Source organism: Protopterus annectens, chromosome 2.part1 (genome assembly GCF_019279795.1).
Source record: "Protopterus annectens isolate FY-2018-M chromosome 2.part1, PAN1.0, whole genome shotgun sequence".
NCBI classification, from domain to species: Eukaryota; Metazoa; Chordata; order Ceratodontiformes; family Protopteridae; genus Protopterus; species Protopterus annectens.
Window position 1 is genome coordinate 559,240,713 of NC_056729.1, and position 16,459 is coordinate 559,257,171.

A 16,459-nucleotide genomic window follows, 5' to 3' on the forward strand; every position below is an offset into this window, starting at 1 on the left:
AAATTTAAATTTTTTAAATGAAATTTTTCCTTTTTTTAATTTTTTTAATGAAGTTTTAGCATGCATAATTGAATAATTGATGTTCTTAATTAATGTTTTAATTGAGTATTGAGTGTAGGTGTATGAAAGGATTTTATTTGAGTCTGATGAAGCGGTCGAGAGGATCGTGAAAGCTCTTACTTTTTGTCTCTACAATTAAAGTGGATTTATATCAGCCGTGGTGACTGGCTCAGCCTGTTTTTCTTTATATCTGATTGTTTTGTATGAGCCAGTTCTTTATCAGGTAGCTGGTGCTATTTTCTTTGCTAAGACTAAAACAGCAGCACTAGCACAACTATAAGAATACAGCCACACTAAAACCAAGATACACGCAGTTGGCAGCTAAAGTTAAGAACTTCTTCTTTCTGCTTTTAGAAGGTTAGAGGTCGCCACAGTGGATCACCTGTCCGCTCATGATTGGCAGTGGAGTTTTACGGTGTCGAGTTGCCAGCCCGGCACCCAACCTTCCACAGAGGGCACACACATGCATGCACACACGCACACCTAGGGCCAATTTAGAGTGTCTAATCCACCTACAGCATGTCTTTGGGATGTGGGAGGAAACCGGAGCACCCGGAGGAAACCCACACGACCACAGGGAGGACATGCAAACTCCGCACAGAAGACACCCCAGCTGAGGATAGAGCCGTTGAACCTCTTGCTGTGAGGCGGCAAGGCTAACCGCTGCACCACCGTGGCCGCCCAGCTAAAGTTAAGAACATTTTGCTTATTACATGACAAGCATGCTTCAAACACTACATAATCTAAAAATGACCTGCTGTACAAATCTTCACTCAGATTCAGTGAAGCATGCACAGATAAATCAAAAACTCTACCAACAGAGAACACTTGTGTCTGTCCCAATCAGTATGCAAATTGTGCAAACACAATCCCTATATCACTGAATTTACACAATCAAGGTCACACACTCCAAGTCCCTTCTTTTTGATGTTTAAAGTTAAAATTAACCCAGACAAGTTTACAAGAAAAAAACTGCAGCAACTTAAAGCAAAACAGAGTTGGCAATATTTCTCTATGCTGAACTGCCAGGCTGAAGGACCATACACAGAGATACAAAGGATCCATTAAAGAAACTTTATCATAATGCAGCAATGTAATAAAGTTAATTACTCTGAAGAAATGCCAACACAAATGATGCATTAGCAGCATTTAGCACCAACAGAATATAACACTTCAAGCCAGAGTTTAAAAAACTCCACAACAGAGTAAGAGTAGAATAACAGTAACAAAAGTCAATAGCACAAAACACTCCGACAGAACAAAAAGATGCCATATAAAGATGGCTACAGTTGAGTTATTTTTATTGCAAATAAGCACTGGCAATGTTTAGTATTAGTGGGCTAAAATAGCAAATATAATAAAAATTATACAAAAGAAAAAATAATAGAATAACAACAATCTTGCATTACTTAAGAATCTGGGCAATTTAGTCATGTTTTCACAAACTGCTACAAGTAAGGAATTATCCTAATATTAATACATTACTTATTGGACTTGATCTAATTTGTTCACTGCTATTTATCAATGCCTGATTCATTCTGTCTGCAGTCTCTTGGGTGTATTGACCCAAATTCAGATACAGGGATGCTAATATAGACCATAATGGTGGCAGTACATGCAGATAGGGTTATGTTTTGTTTTTTCCCTTTTTTTTTTGTACCTACACGAATGCATTTCAAAATAAGATCATTAGCTGGACCACTTCATAAATCCCTCTCTACTTAGTCTACACTGTCAACTAGTTAGCTGAACAACTTCAACTGAAAACTAGTTTCATCAAGCAGATGGTCTCAAACAAAGACAAGCAATAGGCTTCAATTACAAATGACACTGGCTGACCCAACCAACACAAACGACTGTTCTTACAGCACTTACTGTGTATTCCATCTTCAAAGCCAATATATATATATATATATATATATATATATATATATATATAGATATATATTACCTGGGAAACAATAATGTATTCACAATCTCAGGGAATTATAAATATAACTTTCCCTTGTCTAACCTTCTCAAAAACATTTTCTCAATACTTTTCTGTCTTTACCTTGTTGATTTCATTACTGTAGCAGTTCACTTCTTCCTTGAACTTCAGATCAACTACATTGAAATCCCGCTGGTCTTTGTTAAGATGAGCATCTTGCCACCTGTCCACCACCTCCTGACATGACGTTTCTTCTGCCAGATTAAAAGCAGCTTGAAGAGTCTGAAACAAGAACATTTTAAATTTCCAGTAAAACTGAGGACGCAGTTTTAATGTGTCTGACATACACTGAAGTATTAATATAGCTAGGACTTTATTCACACAGTTACACTTAATAACTCAAATTAATTTCTGAGAAATTATGACAAAGTAGGAACACTGCAGATAATACACCAATCAGGCTGGAAGATGCAGCTCAAATTACACACAACAGAGATTCTGAGTGACAACAGAACATCTGCAAAGATTTCCAAGATGTGCGCCATCTGATCAGCAGCTTAATTTAAGCTCTCTTAGTATGAAAAACATAAGTAAGAGCGAGTAATAGTGCAAGACTGAGTAAAATTCAGTTACTGGTTAGTTAAGTATACTGTGTGGATGCTAGCAAAGAAGAAATTTAGAGAACCTGAAAGAAAATCAACCAGAAAAGGTGAAAAGAACACTGACTGGGAAGAATCCTGCAGCTGTTCAGCAAAAAGCAATTCAGGTTTTAGCTTTTGTACAAAAAATGTCTTCCATGAATTTGGAGGAAAAAAATAAATCAAATGTAATTGCATGTGATTAAAATAAATGAAACAATGAATGAGTATATCAACTCAAATTACACTAGGCTGGAAAAAAAACAGGAGGAGCTTTAACTGGCAATTCAGATGAACTGCTAAAACTGCAAAAATAAGAGGATGAAATAAAGAAAAAGCTAGCTAAGTATGAATCTTCTCAAATAGAGATGTTTCAAAACATAGTAGTGCTAAAAAAAAGAGCGAGAAGGGAAAAACTAATATTTCCTTCTGTATCAGAGAAACTGAAAGAAGCAGACTGTATTAATTTTATAAAAGCAAAAATAAGCAACTGGACTGGTATTCCACAGAAGGATTTAACTGAAGGGGCACATTGAGTGTATGCTCAAACCTGACCATGAGAAAAGCAGCTAGGACCAGGGTTAGTAAAGATGCAATCATACCAACAGAAAGAGTTGATCCTGACAAAACTATGTCAAAAAGGGAAAGTATTAAAAAATACTGGGTGAGCAAATGAGCATTACTAAGGAAATGATTCTTGGCTGGGGTGCCTTCTGTGTGGAGTCTGCATGTGCATTCGTATGGGTTTCTTCCGGGTGCTCCAGTTTCCTCCCACATTACAAAGACATGCCTCTAGAGCATTTCTCCCTGGGCCGCCGCTGAAAACTGGCTTTGTTCCAAGTCGGACTTTCCTGGTTAACAAATGTTACATAAATAAATAAACAATAATTTTTTTTTTTGAGCTGCAAGCCAGGATCCGAAATGTGTAGACAGTGTAAGGCTTTAAGTTTAATTTTGGTGGCTGCCAAAAAAGGAATTATTAAAAAATGGAAATGAAAATCTAAATCAACTATATTTAATGTGGGTGAATACTGTATTAGAGACAAAAGAACAGGAGGCGGGACCTTTAGAAACTGGTAGGAGTAAACTACATAGAAAAAATGGAAATTAAAGGAACAATACATGCAGAAATATGTTTTGTAAGAGGAATGGAATGAGGTTTAAGAGAAGGCAAGAACGGATTAATTTATGTAATATTGCTTAGATTATAGAACATATAACAATATATGTGAGGATGTTTGTAAATGTGAAATTATTAATATGGTTTAATTAACTTTTAGATAAATGAAAATTTGCTTATGTTACAAGTGATACATCAATAAAGGCGTTTTAATAATAACAAAAGAAAAACAAAAAAAGAACTAGAGACAGCAGAGTGTTTGTGGAAAATGATTAGTCAATGTATAGCAGGCAGAAGAGAAGCAAATATATCCCAGCAACCAGTGAATGCCAAGATGTAGGTGTAAGACTCAAGCTGTTGTATACAGCTGTTTTCAAAATACTTTTTCTTGGAGAAGCAAAGACATTTTTGATACATACAGGCTAAGGAGGACATAAAAAAGTTTATCCAACAAAAAGTGAGCCAGCAACCATTAGAGGACCCTGCTTCTCATGCTTCTGACAATAAAAAGCTCAAAGAGAGACTTTGCCAGTGAAACCATTTCTAATGTTCCAAAAAAAATGCTTCAGAGATTGAAAAAAGCACAGGAGTTACCTAGAAGAATTAGGAGTGCCCTGGACTTGAACCAGAGTCTGGTGTTAGACAATGGAGATGAACATGAAAAATAGCAACACTGAAATTAGTGAATAAATAAGAGACCATAAAGCATCAACCACATCTGTTAAATATGGCTTTGCAATAAAAAGTGGCTGAACAAGACTGGACTTCTGTTGACTTTGTTAAATTCATGGGTGGACTGTAAAGCATATACCCTTATTTTAGTTCATAAATGTTTAGAAGGACACTAAAATGAAAAAAAAAAGTAATGGCAAGTAAAGTAATTTTAGTTTATATTAGTATTGTAGAAAACACTGAAAAACAGAAACTCTGTGACTCGACTCCGTTCCTTAAACTGGTTCACTACAAGACAGGAACAAGAATGAGATAAAAACCAAAAGCTAAATCTAAATGATTAAATCCAAAAAAATGGAAACTTCTTGAGCACTTTCGCTCCTTAATTTATTCACACATCAAACACTGGAACTTCATCAGAACATAACAGATTTACTTTTTCCAAGTTTAAATAACCCGCTAATAGATGACATCACATCCTTTAAAACAAAAACATATAAAACCTACAAAATCTTTCCTTATTTTAAATACCAATTTAAATATCTGTTATTAACAATTTATTAAAGACACTTGTTACACATTTAAATAATTTATCATAAAATTGTTGTTTTCAAAATACATTTCATATTTGTTGCTTCGTTTAAACCAGGGAACCTGTCTGCCCTTAAACGGACCTGCCAACAAAGTTCCATGGTCTCAAGAAAATTATTAAAACCTGTAATAAACTACTTTCTTCTATCTGCTCAAGGTAAAAAAAATGAAATTTACAAAAATTAACATATTCAGCACTATGCTTAGTCAAAACATTTACAGCATCTCCATCCTTTCCTGCTTTTCTGTGTTCTCTTATTCTAAATTTAAGCTCTGTAATACTTTTACCTACATAGCAACTAGAACAAGTACTACACAAAGCTACATAAACTATTCCCTTGCTGTGGCAATTATATCTTTTACTTGCTTTAACTGTAATTTTTAAATGGGGAAAAGTGACAGAACATGTATTACTTATAAACCTACACGGTCTACAATTACCACAGGCAAAGGTCCCAACTAAATTACTAACTTTGTTTTATTTGAAAATACAATTAAATTCTAATAGTTTCTTAACATTCAACACCTTTTTAAAAATAAAATGTGGGACCTCCCCAATGACTGTTGTTAATTCTTTGTTCCCTAACACCGTTTTCCAATTTACTTTAATAATATTCATTATTTCTGCTCCATTAACACTCACAGGAACTGGGAAAGCAGGAACTTTATCTAATGTGGAACTCCTGTTTACTTTATTACCTACTATACTGCTATCTTTTTCTGTTTTAATAATCAGTGTAAACTTAGTTTTTCTATTCCTTATTATTTCTGTCTCCATTTTAATTAACTCATCCAAAGGGTAACCTCTATCTAAAAATAACTTTCTAATAAACTCAATCTCTGTCATAAAACTAATCTTCTTCATTAATGACCCAACTTATTCAGATCAACTGTCTCCTATAAATATTTTGTTTCATAAATTTTGGGTGAAAACTTAAATAATAATTGTTTTTGAAAGTTTCCTTTTTATAAATAGATGTTTTTAAACATTTACTTTCACAATCCATATTAATATTATATCCAAAATATTAACCTGATTTCCCTTTCCACTAATACATTTGAGCCAGGAAATATTCTCATTGATTTCCTGAAAAAATGAATCAAAACCTTCACTTCCTGCCCAGATAAAATTCAAATCATCATTAAAGCGCCTGTAAAATCTAACAAATTAAACACTGGAAGCTTAACCACAAAAATTACATTCCCAGCAGCATAAAACTAGATTTGCAAATGAGGGGGCAAATTTTGCCCCCATCGCTACTCCAGTGGTCTGCTGAAATAAGCCTTTGTCAAATATTAAAAAAAAAAAAATTCTTAAAATGATACTTATTAAAAAACGTATTAAATTTACTTTCAGTTTTTATATTCTTTCGATTTCTGTAAATACAACTTCATAAATTCTATACTTTCTTTTTGATACTCCTATAAAATACTGCACGATATAAACTGAATGTTATATACAGCAGAACAGTTTTGGAAGTATGTGGTCAGGGATATATTTAAATGTGGGTTGTCTTCGGTGACTGTTGTATGCCTTAAACATATTAAAGTAAACAAGTACTTTTTTAGTTGCAAGAAATATATACTTTACAGTAAAAAAAGAGAAGAAAGACTAGACAAAAGCAACTTTAATGTTAATATGTTGTGATCTTGAACTGCTGGTGTGGGGTGGAGTATACAAGTTCATTGATGATATATGTAGAATTAAGATATTTCCCTTACTTTTAAAAGGGTGAAAGTCTAAATTAATGCACTTTGTGTAAGCTACAAACATGTGTTTTTGTAAGCAACTAGGTTTGAAAAAATAAGCCAAGATGATGAAAGCCACCTGCAAAGATATTAGCTTTTTTTCATTAGCAAATGTTCAGTGAGAGTCAAGATGCCCGCAGCTAAAGGAAGTTGTACATTCAGTTCGGAGTTAAATTTACAAAGATTCATTGCTGACTATTTTTACATTGTGCCCCTTACTACCACAAATCTACCATTACTGCTTTTTCCTCTTCTGTCACTACTGCAGCCCCTGTAGTAATTAGTATAATTACTCGCTTTTTCATTTATCCCAGATATTCTGCTGAATATCCATCCTGAAATATTTTATATTAAATTCACACGCTCATTTCTTTTCAAATGTCTCGTACACCTTTGCTACTTGCACTCTGCATTTCTTAACATAATTCAATACTCTTTTTTTTTTTTTTTGTCTAGACCTGTAACTCTATCTGTATTTCAAGATAATACAGACAGCACAGCCATCATGAAAGAAAGCTACTGTTCCAACATATTATACGTCAGTTTTTTAATGTGTATTTCCATCGTTCATGTTACATGCACACACTTATGTTTAGCAGGCTTATATTTTATACAGTTGCTGCTTCTCATCTCCATTTAAAACTATGTCACATTTTTCAAGGCTTTTTGTTTTAACGACAATCCTCAAACAAAAAAATATACATTTTCAAAACACCTCCATTCCCCTATTAACTTAGAACAAACACACAAAAATTAAGTACATTTTTCATTGTTAACAAATTTTTGTTCTAAAATTTTTAATTTTTAACAAATGAAGTCTAGATAGGAACAACTGCCTCTAATAGCCACTTACACTCACAGTCACTACCTAACTTAAAATTAAGGTCACTGTTGAAGTGACACCCTGACCCCACGTGAAATAAAAAGGGAAAAGGTGCTATGGATGGATGCTAAAGCACACGCTACAGTATATGTTCCCACTTAACACTAACTGTTGTCTGATCTTATCTCTATTCCTCTCCCAGACATGAAAAACTGCTTGCATGCTTTTAGTAAACATTAACTTTTAGCCCTAAGAAAATGTGTACTGGCTATGTTTAAACAAACCTACACTGTACACTGTTCTATTAAATACATTAAAGTATTAAGGCTGCTATCTCTTATTCACTTCTTATAATTTCAAACTTTATTTTTCACCACACTGGTTGCCATTATAACTTTGAATTCTGTGTTTTCCTCAGCAAAGAATACTTAGAATTCCAAGATTTAATTGCTTGCGGGGGCTTCCAATTTGGCTACACACTAAGTAACAGCTGAATTTCAGTACTCCCAGTGTGAAAACAGAAATCAGAAAACAGAGCCAGTTAATTTGTCTTTTTGAGTAAATTTCATCTACTGACTAGTACATCCATAGCCTGGTTGCAAGCAAGGAAGACATTTAGAGAACCTGAAAGAAAATCAACCACAAAAGGTGAGAAGAAAACATTGGCTGGGAAGAATCCTGCAGCTGTTCAGCAAAAAGCATAGCAAGCTCCAGCTTTGGTGCAAGACATGACTTCCAGTAATCTAGAGTAAAAAAAAAAAAGTCAAATCTGCTCAGACCTGATTAAAATAAATGAAACACTGAAGGTGTGTATATCAACTCAAAATAAGAAAAGGCTGGAAAAATGGAAGAAGCTTTAGACAGATGTTCACATGCATTGATAAGACTGCAACAATCAGAGGTCAAATGAAGAAAAGGCTGCCTGAGTATCACACTGCTCAAGAAAAGAGGTTTCAAAAAAATGGTAGAATTAAAGGACACAGCAGGAAGGGAAAATGTGAGATTTTATACTGTACCAAATAAACTGGAAGGAACACACTTCATTCACTTTATGAAAGCACAAATAATAAACTAGACTGTTACTCCACAACAGAAGCTGTTAATTGAAAGGACACATTGTGTGTATGCTCCAAACCTTGCCATGAGAAAGCAGCTAAGACCTGTATTAGTAAAGATCCAATCCTACCAGCAGAAATAGTTCATTATGACAAAAACTGTGGCAGAAGGGCAAAGTATTTTGGAAAATGATTACTCAATGTACACCAGGCAGAAAAGGAACAAATTTAGGTTGCAAAAGCACTGATGTTTTTCTTACTTTTGCATAGAGGAATGACTGGATTAAGGCCCTTGTCTTGATCTAACAACAAGTATAAGCAAATAAATACAGGATCAATGAATGTAATGAAAAGTTTTCCTTTAGCAGATAAATATTCATAGTGTAACATGAGAAGCTTGTACTTGAAGGCAACTATGTATCTAGTTCTTATGTTTCTATGGAGACAATCTGATAACAGGGCAATACTTTAAGGCTAAAAGTTAATGTTCTCTGAAAGCATTCACATTGTTTTCATCTGGGAGGCAAAGATAAGACAAAAATGGACAGTACTTAGTGCAAGTAACAGCACAGGCTGTACCATGCACCTTAACAAGGACAACCAAAATTAGAAGTCAATTAAAGCCTGTGAGTGTAGCTGTCAATCTGGGCCAATTTTTCCTATTAGGAAGGTTAAGCTTCATTATCTGAAGATGTACATAGTGTATGTATTTGCATTAATAGGTCATGGGGGTATGTTTGCTTGTTTTTTTTTTGCTGTTGTTTGAGGGTTTTCATTCAAACCAAAAGGTCTTGTAAGATGGAACAAATATTGGGCGGTGCAGTGGTTAACATTGTTACCTCACAGCAAGAGGTTCTCCGGTTCAGTTCTCGGCTGGGGTTAGTTCTGTGTGGAGTTTGCATGTTCTCCCTGTGTTCACGTGGGTTTCCTCCGGGTACTCCGGTTTCCTCCCACATTCCAAAGACATGCATCTGGAGCATTTCTCCACGGGCCTCCGCTGAAAACAGGCTCTGTGGAACCTAGTCGGACTTTCCCAGTCAACAAATGATAAATAAATAAATAAATAAAAATATTCAAATGGACATGACAAGAAACTGTAAAAAATCAACTTGCCAATCATTAGTGCATTCATGTAACACAAGTTGAAAAACAGACATTTCAAAAAAGCAGTTTATCTTGAAGCATAAAAGGTCTCACAGGTATATACAAAAAGAAAAAGAGCAGTGAACTGTATTACAGAAATGACAGTGCAAAACAGCTATGCTTACAGATGACACATTTGTAAAGAAATCAGAATGTGAATGTAATAAAGAAAGGATTTCAAGATGGTTATTCAGCAGAATATCTCGGACAAAGGAAAATGAGGTAACTACATTAACTGCTAGAGGAATTCCAGTAGTGGCAGAAGACGAAAAAAGGATAATAATGATAAATGTGTGGCAGTGAGGGGCTACGTTCCAGGGAGAATGATTATGGTGGCATGTATTTATATTCCACTAAAAAACTGCTACAATGGAGCTTAAGAAATTTCTGAGAGAAATAATCAGCTTTCAGCAGGGAATATTACTTATATTTGGGAACGGAAATCTAATTTGCAACAGTCAGCATGTATCTGGGGGGCCTGGAAGAGAAAATCTAACAAAAGAGGGTAGATTTTTTAAGACATTTATGAAATTATTTGGTATGGAAGATGTGAATTCAGTAGTAGAAACTTGGAGAGAATGCACATATTATTCCCCAAGGTACAACAATGGGGCTAGGTTAGACAGAAATTGTATTTAATAGGAACGTGCATCTAATTGAAAGTTTTAATACACATCCAATAACTATTTCAGATTACATGCCAATAACAACAAAGATAGAAATGCAAGGTAATGAAGTAAAAATTATATGCTGGTTCTTCCCCACCTATCTGTTAAAATGAGAGTAATTTAAGGAATGGGTATTGGAAAATATTTGGGAGTTATTAGGGCAGATATAAATTTCTTCAAAAAATATAGCTGGAGTGGGATAAAATAAAAGTAGAGTTTAAAAACAGGGTAGAAATAAAAGAAAAATAGATATGGTTAAGAATTTACAATAATTATTTAGAGGGACTGGCAAAGGTTAAAGTACTGCAGAATAAAGGGAATTTCACAGAACAAGAAAAGGCACAACTGCATAGTGCTAAAGTGAAAATAAGAGACTACTTGGATAATATGCATGAATTTATAAAGACTACTGTTAAGCAACTGTTTTTTTTTTGATAACTCCAGAGCACAAAAACTTTTACACAATGACTCAGACAACAGAAAGTAGAACGGGTTGGTGCCAAGCTTAGGGAGCCTGTAACAAGGAAAATAATCAGTGATCATGTAGAAGTATTAAAAATATTTCAGAATTTTTACGACAGTCTGTACAAGGAAGAGAAATAGGCAAATAAAAATAAAGCATTAACAGAAATATTTATGCAATAATAAAATATACCTAAGTTAGAAGCAGATGAGGCTCAACTATTAACAGTTAGGATAAGAGGAGATGAGATAAAAATCATGATGTAGAACCAATCTGCAGGAAAGTCTCAAGGAATAAATGTCATTCCTGTGGAAGTTTGGAAGCTAGGATGGAAGAATGCGATAAAGATCTGGAAGATTTTGTTTAACCGTATTTTAAAGGGAGGGGAGCATCTTCATCCTGGAAGAAAGCTGTGGTGGCTGCAATACCTAAAGTGGGTAAATATTCATCACATCCAGCTTCATAAAGGCCCATTTTGATTCTAAACTACGATTAGAAAGTGTTTGCCTATAATGGCTAAAGGTTGTGTCTGAACAGAGGAACCAGGCAGTACTGTCCTTCCCCTTTAATTGCTTTTTATTTTGAGCTGTTGGCAAAGAAGGGACTTAGAAATGTAAGGATATAAATGACATGGTAATCAGGAAAAGATGGCTTTATTTGCCATTTCCACACTGTGTTGTGTTCTCTAAAAGGTACATGCAATTAACAGAGAATGTGGGGGAGCAGGGAGGCTTCAAAAGGCTGCTATTTGATAAGTTGTGTTCGATCAGCTGCCTTTCAATATAGTAAATTTTCATTATATATATATATATATATATATATATATATATATATATATATATATATATATATATAAATTATCAAATTAGCCAGTGTTTTTTATATAATATATATACATATATTTTTTGTTTGATTTTACTTGTTTTCATAGGTTCATATGTAGGCACTAAGCTGTTTGCCCTAAGGCCTATATAAGCCTAGCCAAAAAGGTACCATGTCTTTCGCCACCCAAGAAAATTATTTTCCTGTGCCCCTGATGAGCACTGCCACAGAAGTGATCCCCGGGGTCAATTTCCTATTTCCCATCCAATCATCAAGATTCTTCTTGAAGAGTGCTAATGAGTAGCTTTGTCTGATATAGATAGGTAGTTTGTTTTAGAGTATGAGAAGTTTCTGGGACAGGAATCTATCCCTCCAACATGTTCTGTTTATTGTGGTGACAAGGTTTAGGTCACTAGAGCATGTAGCTCTGTGGTGACAAGGTTTAGGTCACTAGAGCATGTAGCTCTGAGGGATTGGGATTTCTTTAAGTGGAGCATGTCCAACAGCTTTGGGTTTGACATAGCTTTGTATGTCAGGCAGAGATCGCCTCTGAGTAGGCGATATGTGACGGAGTAAAGCTGGAGTTTTCTGAGATGGTCTGCGTAGGGCATCTGTTTGAGGCCAGTAATCCTCTTTGTGAGGTATTTTTGCAGCCTTTCCAGTTGTTGTAGATATCTTGTGAGGTACATACCAAAAGGGGCATTGTACTCTATAATGGGTCTAATGAGTGATGAGTAGAGCAGAACAATTACCTCTTTTTTCCTGGATGAGAAACCTTTTGTAATGGTGTGCCACATAGAAGGATTTCCTGACTACTGCGGTGATGTGATTATCAAAGGAGAGACTACTGTACACCTGTGTCCCAAGGTCTCTTATCACACTTTCGGTATGAGGTAGTTCATGGGTACAGAGGTTTTATCAAAAGGGATGGCAATAAACTTTTTGGCATTGAGCTTGATGCCATGGCTTTGACACCAGGCATCTGTCTCAGTGAAGCCCTTTTGCAGGATGTCCACATGGTTAGGAATTTTGATTATGGCTCCTAGTTTGCAGTCATCTGCGAACGTCATTAGCCAAAGACCTTCTGTGTTAGCCTGTACTTCAGAGAAGTAGATACCAAACAGGAGAGGACCCAGGACTGAACCCTGTGGTGCTCCACTTGTCACTGGTCTGAAGTTGGATTTGGAGTCTGCTACTTTCACAGTGTGGGTTCTGTCAGTGAGCCAGTTGGCAACCCATCTTGTGACATAGGGATCTATACCCAGTTTAGTGAGTTTATCTATAATTCCAGAGTGGGGGGTGTTGTAGAAAGCCTTGGCGAGATCTAGATAGGCTGTGTGAACCACCTTACCCTCATCTACAGATTTGGTGACTGCTTCAAAGAAGTCTATCAGGTTTAGGAGACTTGATCTGCCTTTTACAAACTCAAACTGGGTGGGGTCCAGAGTTTGGTGATTACCAATGCCTTTGTTTATAAGTTCCATGATGATACGTTTCATGGCCTTTTGATAAAAAGAAGATTCCTTTATATATGGGACACCATTTCTTGAAGTTTAATCTTATTAAATGTACAGCAGCTTGGCTATGAGACATGTCAGACATTGTAAATAATGTAAAATAAAACTCTGTGTATTTCATTCTAAAAACTGATAATGTGACACATCAGTTACTGTTCTGATACATTTTTTATTCATTTGTTACTACTACATACTTCCAAATTCTCCTCTGGATTACATTTCAGAGAAAAAGAAAGATTGTAATAAATAGTTTTAGTTTTAATATTATTATTTCTTCCATGCTACATTTACTTTGCTTAACTTTAGTTATGTGCCATTTCCTTATTTTTTTTAATGTGAAAAAAAGTGGTTCATACTGGACAAGTACGGCAAAAACATGCTTTAGTCATTCAACTAGAAAGATTTTTTTTCACACCCCTGACATGGGTTTGTTTTGTTTGCTGCTGTTGTTGTGTGCTTGTCAGGTTCACCAGTGGGTTACTCTCTGTCAGTTTCCCCGAGTGGTTGGTGTTATGTCTTGTCGGTGTTGTCAGCTCGGTTATGTGAAAGTCGGTGAAGTGGCATTTTGGTAATGTATAGGGGACCCATATATATACACACACACACACACACACACACACACACACACACACACACACACACACACACACACGGATTCCCTTCACAAGCTCAAACTTTCAAAACTTCGAACTGCAAATGGTCAAGACCATAAGATAAAACTTTTGAAACTTTAAACGTTTTGAATGGAGATAGCCATACAGTGCAGAATGGGAAATTTACTGTTTTCCTCAATGTAGTGTGATCTTGGAGTTGGTATATTTATTTAGCAGAGGTGTGGGGTGCAGGGGGGCTTGCCCTCCTGAAAAAAAACATAATTTTTTTTTTATTACAATTTTGACGTTTCAAAACTTTGATCTTATGGTACTGACCATTTGCAGTTTGAAGTTTTGAAACTTCGATCTTCTGAAGTAGATCCATACACATACACACACACACACACACACACACACACACACACGTTTTACTTTTTGCTACAGATTTCAAAAGGCTGCTGATTAATAAGTTATGTTCTTATCAGTTGTCTTTCGATATAATGAATTATATATATATATATATATATATATATATATATATATATATATATATATATAGAAGCTAACAATTTAGCTGGTTGTTTTTATATTAAAAAAACACCTTTTTTGAATCATCACCTGTGACACAGGCAAACTTACATTAACATAAATGTAAAGTACACTAACAAGTTCAGATTTGCAATTATAAATCGTATAGTTTTCTATACAATATAATCAATCTAATATTTCAGTGCCTGCTCTCTTAAACATCATTCCTCCTCCAAAACATTTTTCTGCTTGCATTGTTCATGCACTTTCCCTTTTATTCTATATAATTTGCTTCTACCGTTTTTCAAAAGATCCCACTTCCCATTATTTTATCTCTGCTACAATATTCACTACTTCAAATACGGTTCGTTTAGTTTTTGATTTCCATTTTCTAAAAACTGCTTTTTGGCAACCACCAGAATTAAACTTAACAAGGTCTTACTGTGTCTTGACAATTCAGATTCTGTATCCCAGCTCAGAAATATAATTTCCTTAGTTACACACATTTACTCACCTAATATGTTTTATAGAGTACTCTCTACATTTTTAGAGTCTGCCAACTCATTATACTCATAGAATATATGCTACAAGCTAAAGATTTCTTCTCCATCACACTTCCAACATTTGCCATCTACCTGACAAAAAATTATTTGGAGTCTGCTTGGTTATAAAAGTAATTGTGCAAATACTTCCAAAAAAACTTCTAAATCTTTGAGACTTTGTTGCATATTTGGGAGCCATGCATAAGTCACCCTATTGTTTAATTGTGAACTGCATATCTAATCTATCTTCCCAATCTTTTCTAACCACCTCTGATTGATTCTTATAAGTATCGTACAATATTTTATACACTCTAATAATTATCCTTTTTTCAACTGCAGCTTCTGTTCTAGACGACAAAAAAATCAACAAGTCCAGGTCTTTCATTTAGGATCCTCTCTCCCTTTCTCTTTGTCATTACTCTGATAACAATCCCGGACAGGGATTTGTTCCCAGTACCTCTATTCCTTTCCCGTCTTCTTCCAGTAAATTAAAGACCACTCTTGACTATCCCCTGTAACCCTAACTGCAGTAATGTCTATCGGCAGAGTATTCTTTCTCCACTCCTGTGCTGGCTTAGTTCTTAGAACTTTGTGCTACTTTATGACTATAAAAATGTGTAACTGTTATTCTCATTAAGGATCTGCATCCAAAATTCCACTCTCTCATTTTTTTTTAATTCTACCCTGCTTCATCATCATCCCTTTCCACTATGAACTGTAGCTTTCTGCTTGTGTTATGTACGACAGACTTAACTGTGTAGCTCTAAAATATCCCTTAAAATCAGGTAATCCAAAATCACCATGTTCTACTAGAAGGATCAAGTTATCACACTTGACTCTTGCTGTCTTCCCCTCCCAGATAAAAATCTTTCCAGTCTTTATTATATTAACTACTATCCATGACATCATGTCCTCTAGTTGACAAAAGTATGGCTGACCTGTGTCTAAAACTAAACAGACTAAAAATATGTTTACTGTTTGTATCTTAGTACCCGTATCTGTACGCAACAGCTTACAGTTTCTCAGCTTTAGTCTCATCTTCTGTTTAGCTTCTTCAACACATAGCCTTTGATGCCTTAACAGAATCTTTTTTAACCCATACTCCTAAACACTTAATTTTACCATGTCCCCATCAATATGGGTACGAGTACTGCTGAACCAATTCCTATGTGGGTACTTGGCTATAAGCCTTTGTTTCATCTTTGTTAATTATTAAATAAAAACAAAAATTAGAACAGTCTCAGAATGTTCCACAACACTGAGATGTCCTTTTCTGGTTTTATCAGGTAGAAAATATCATCAACTGCAAATAAAGCCAACTTTTCTTTATTGCCATACAAATTATATCCTTGAATTTCTGAGTCCCTTATTTTCTTTGCCAATGGTTCTAAATATAATGCAAATAACAAAGGGGAAATACAACACCCCTGTCTGGTTCCTCTGTTTTGGCACAACTTATTAGAGAAGAACCTTTCCACTTTCATTTTTGCCTCCAATTCTTCATATATCCTCATAAATAACATTATTAGTGTATTAGTGAATGCA

At 35.1% G+C, this 16,459-nt stretch overlaps 1 protein-coding gene across 1 annotated transcript in view; it reads right to left on the bottom strand.

The window, feature by feature from the left end:
- The window catches only part of POLR1A (RNA polymerase I subunit A), a 2,269,619-nt gene that overhangs the window by 1,163,901 nt on the left and 1,089,259 nt on the right, over nt 1–16,459 (bottom strand). The window contains exon 18 of the mRNA XM_044062330.1: nt 2,114–2,272. Coding sequence (XP_043918265.1) covers nt 2,114–2,272 — 159 coding nt within the window. The remainder of the gene's footprint in view (nt 1–2,113; nt 2,273–16,459) is intronic.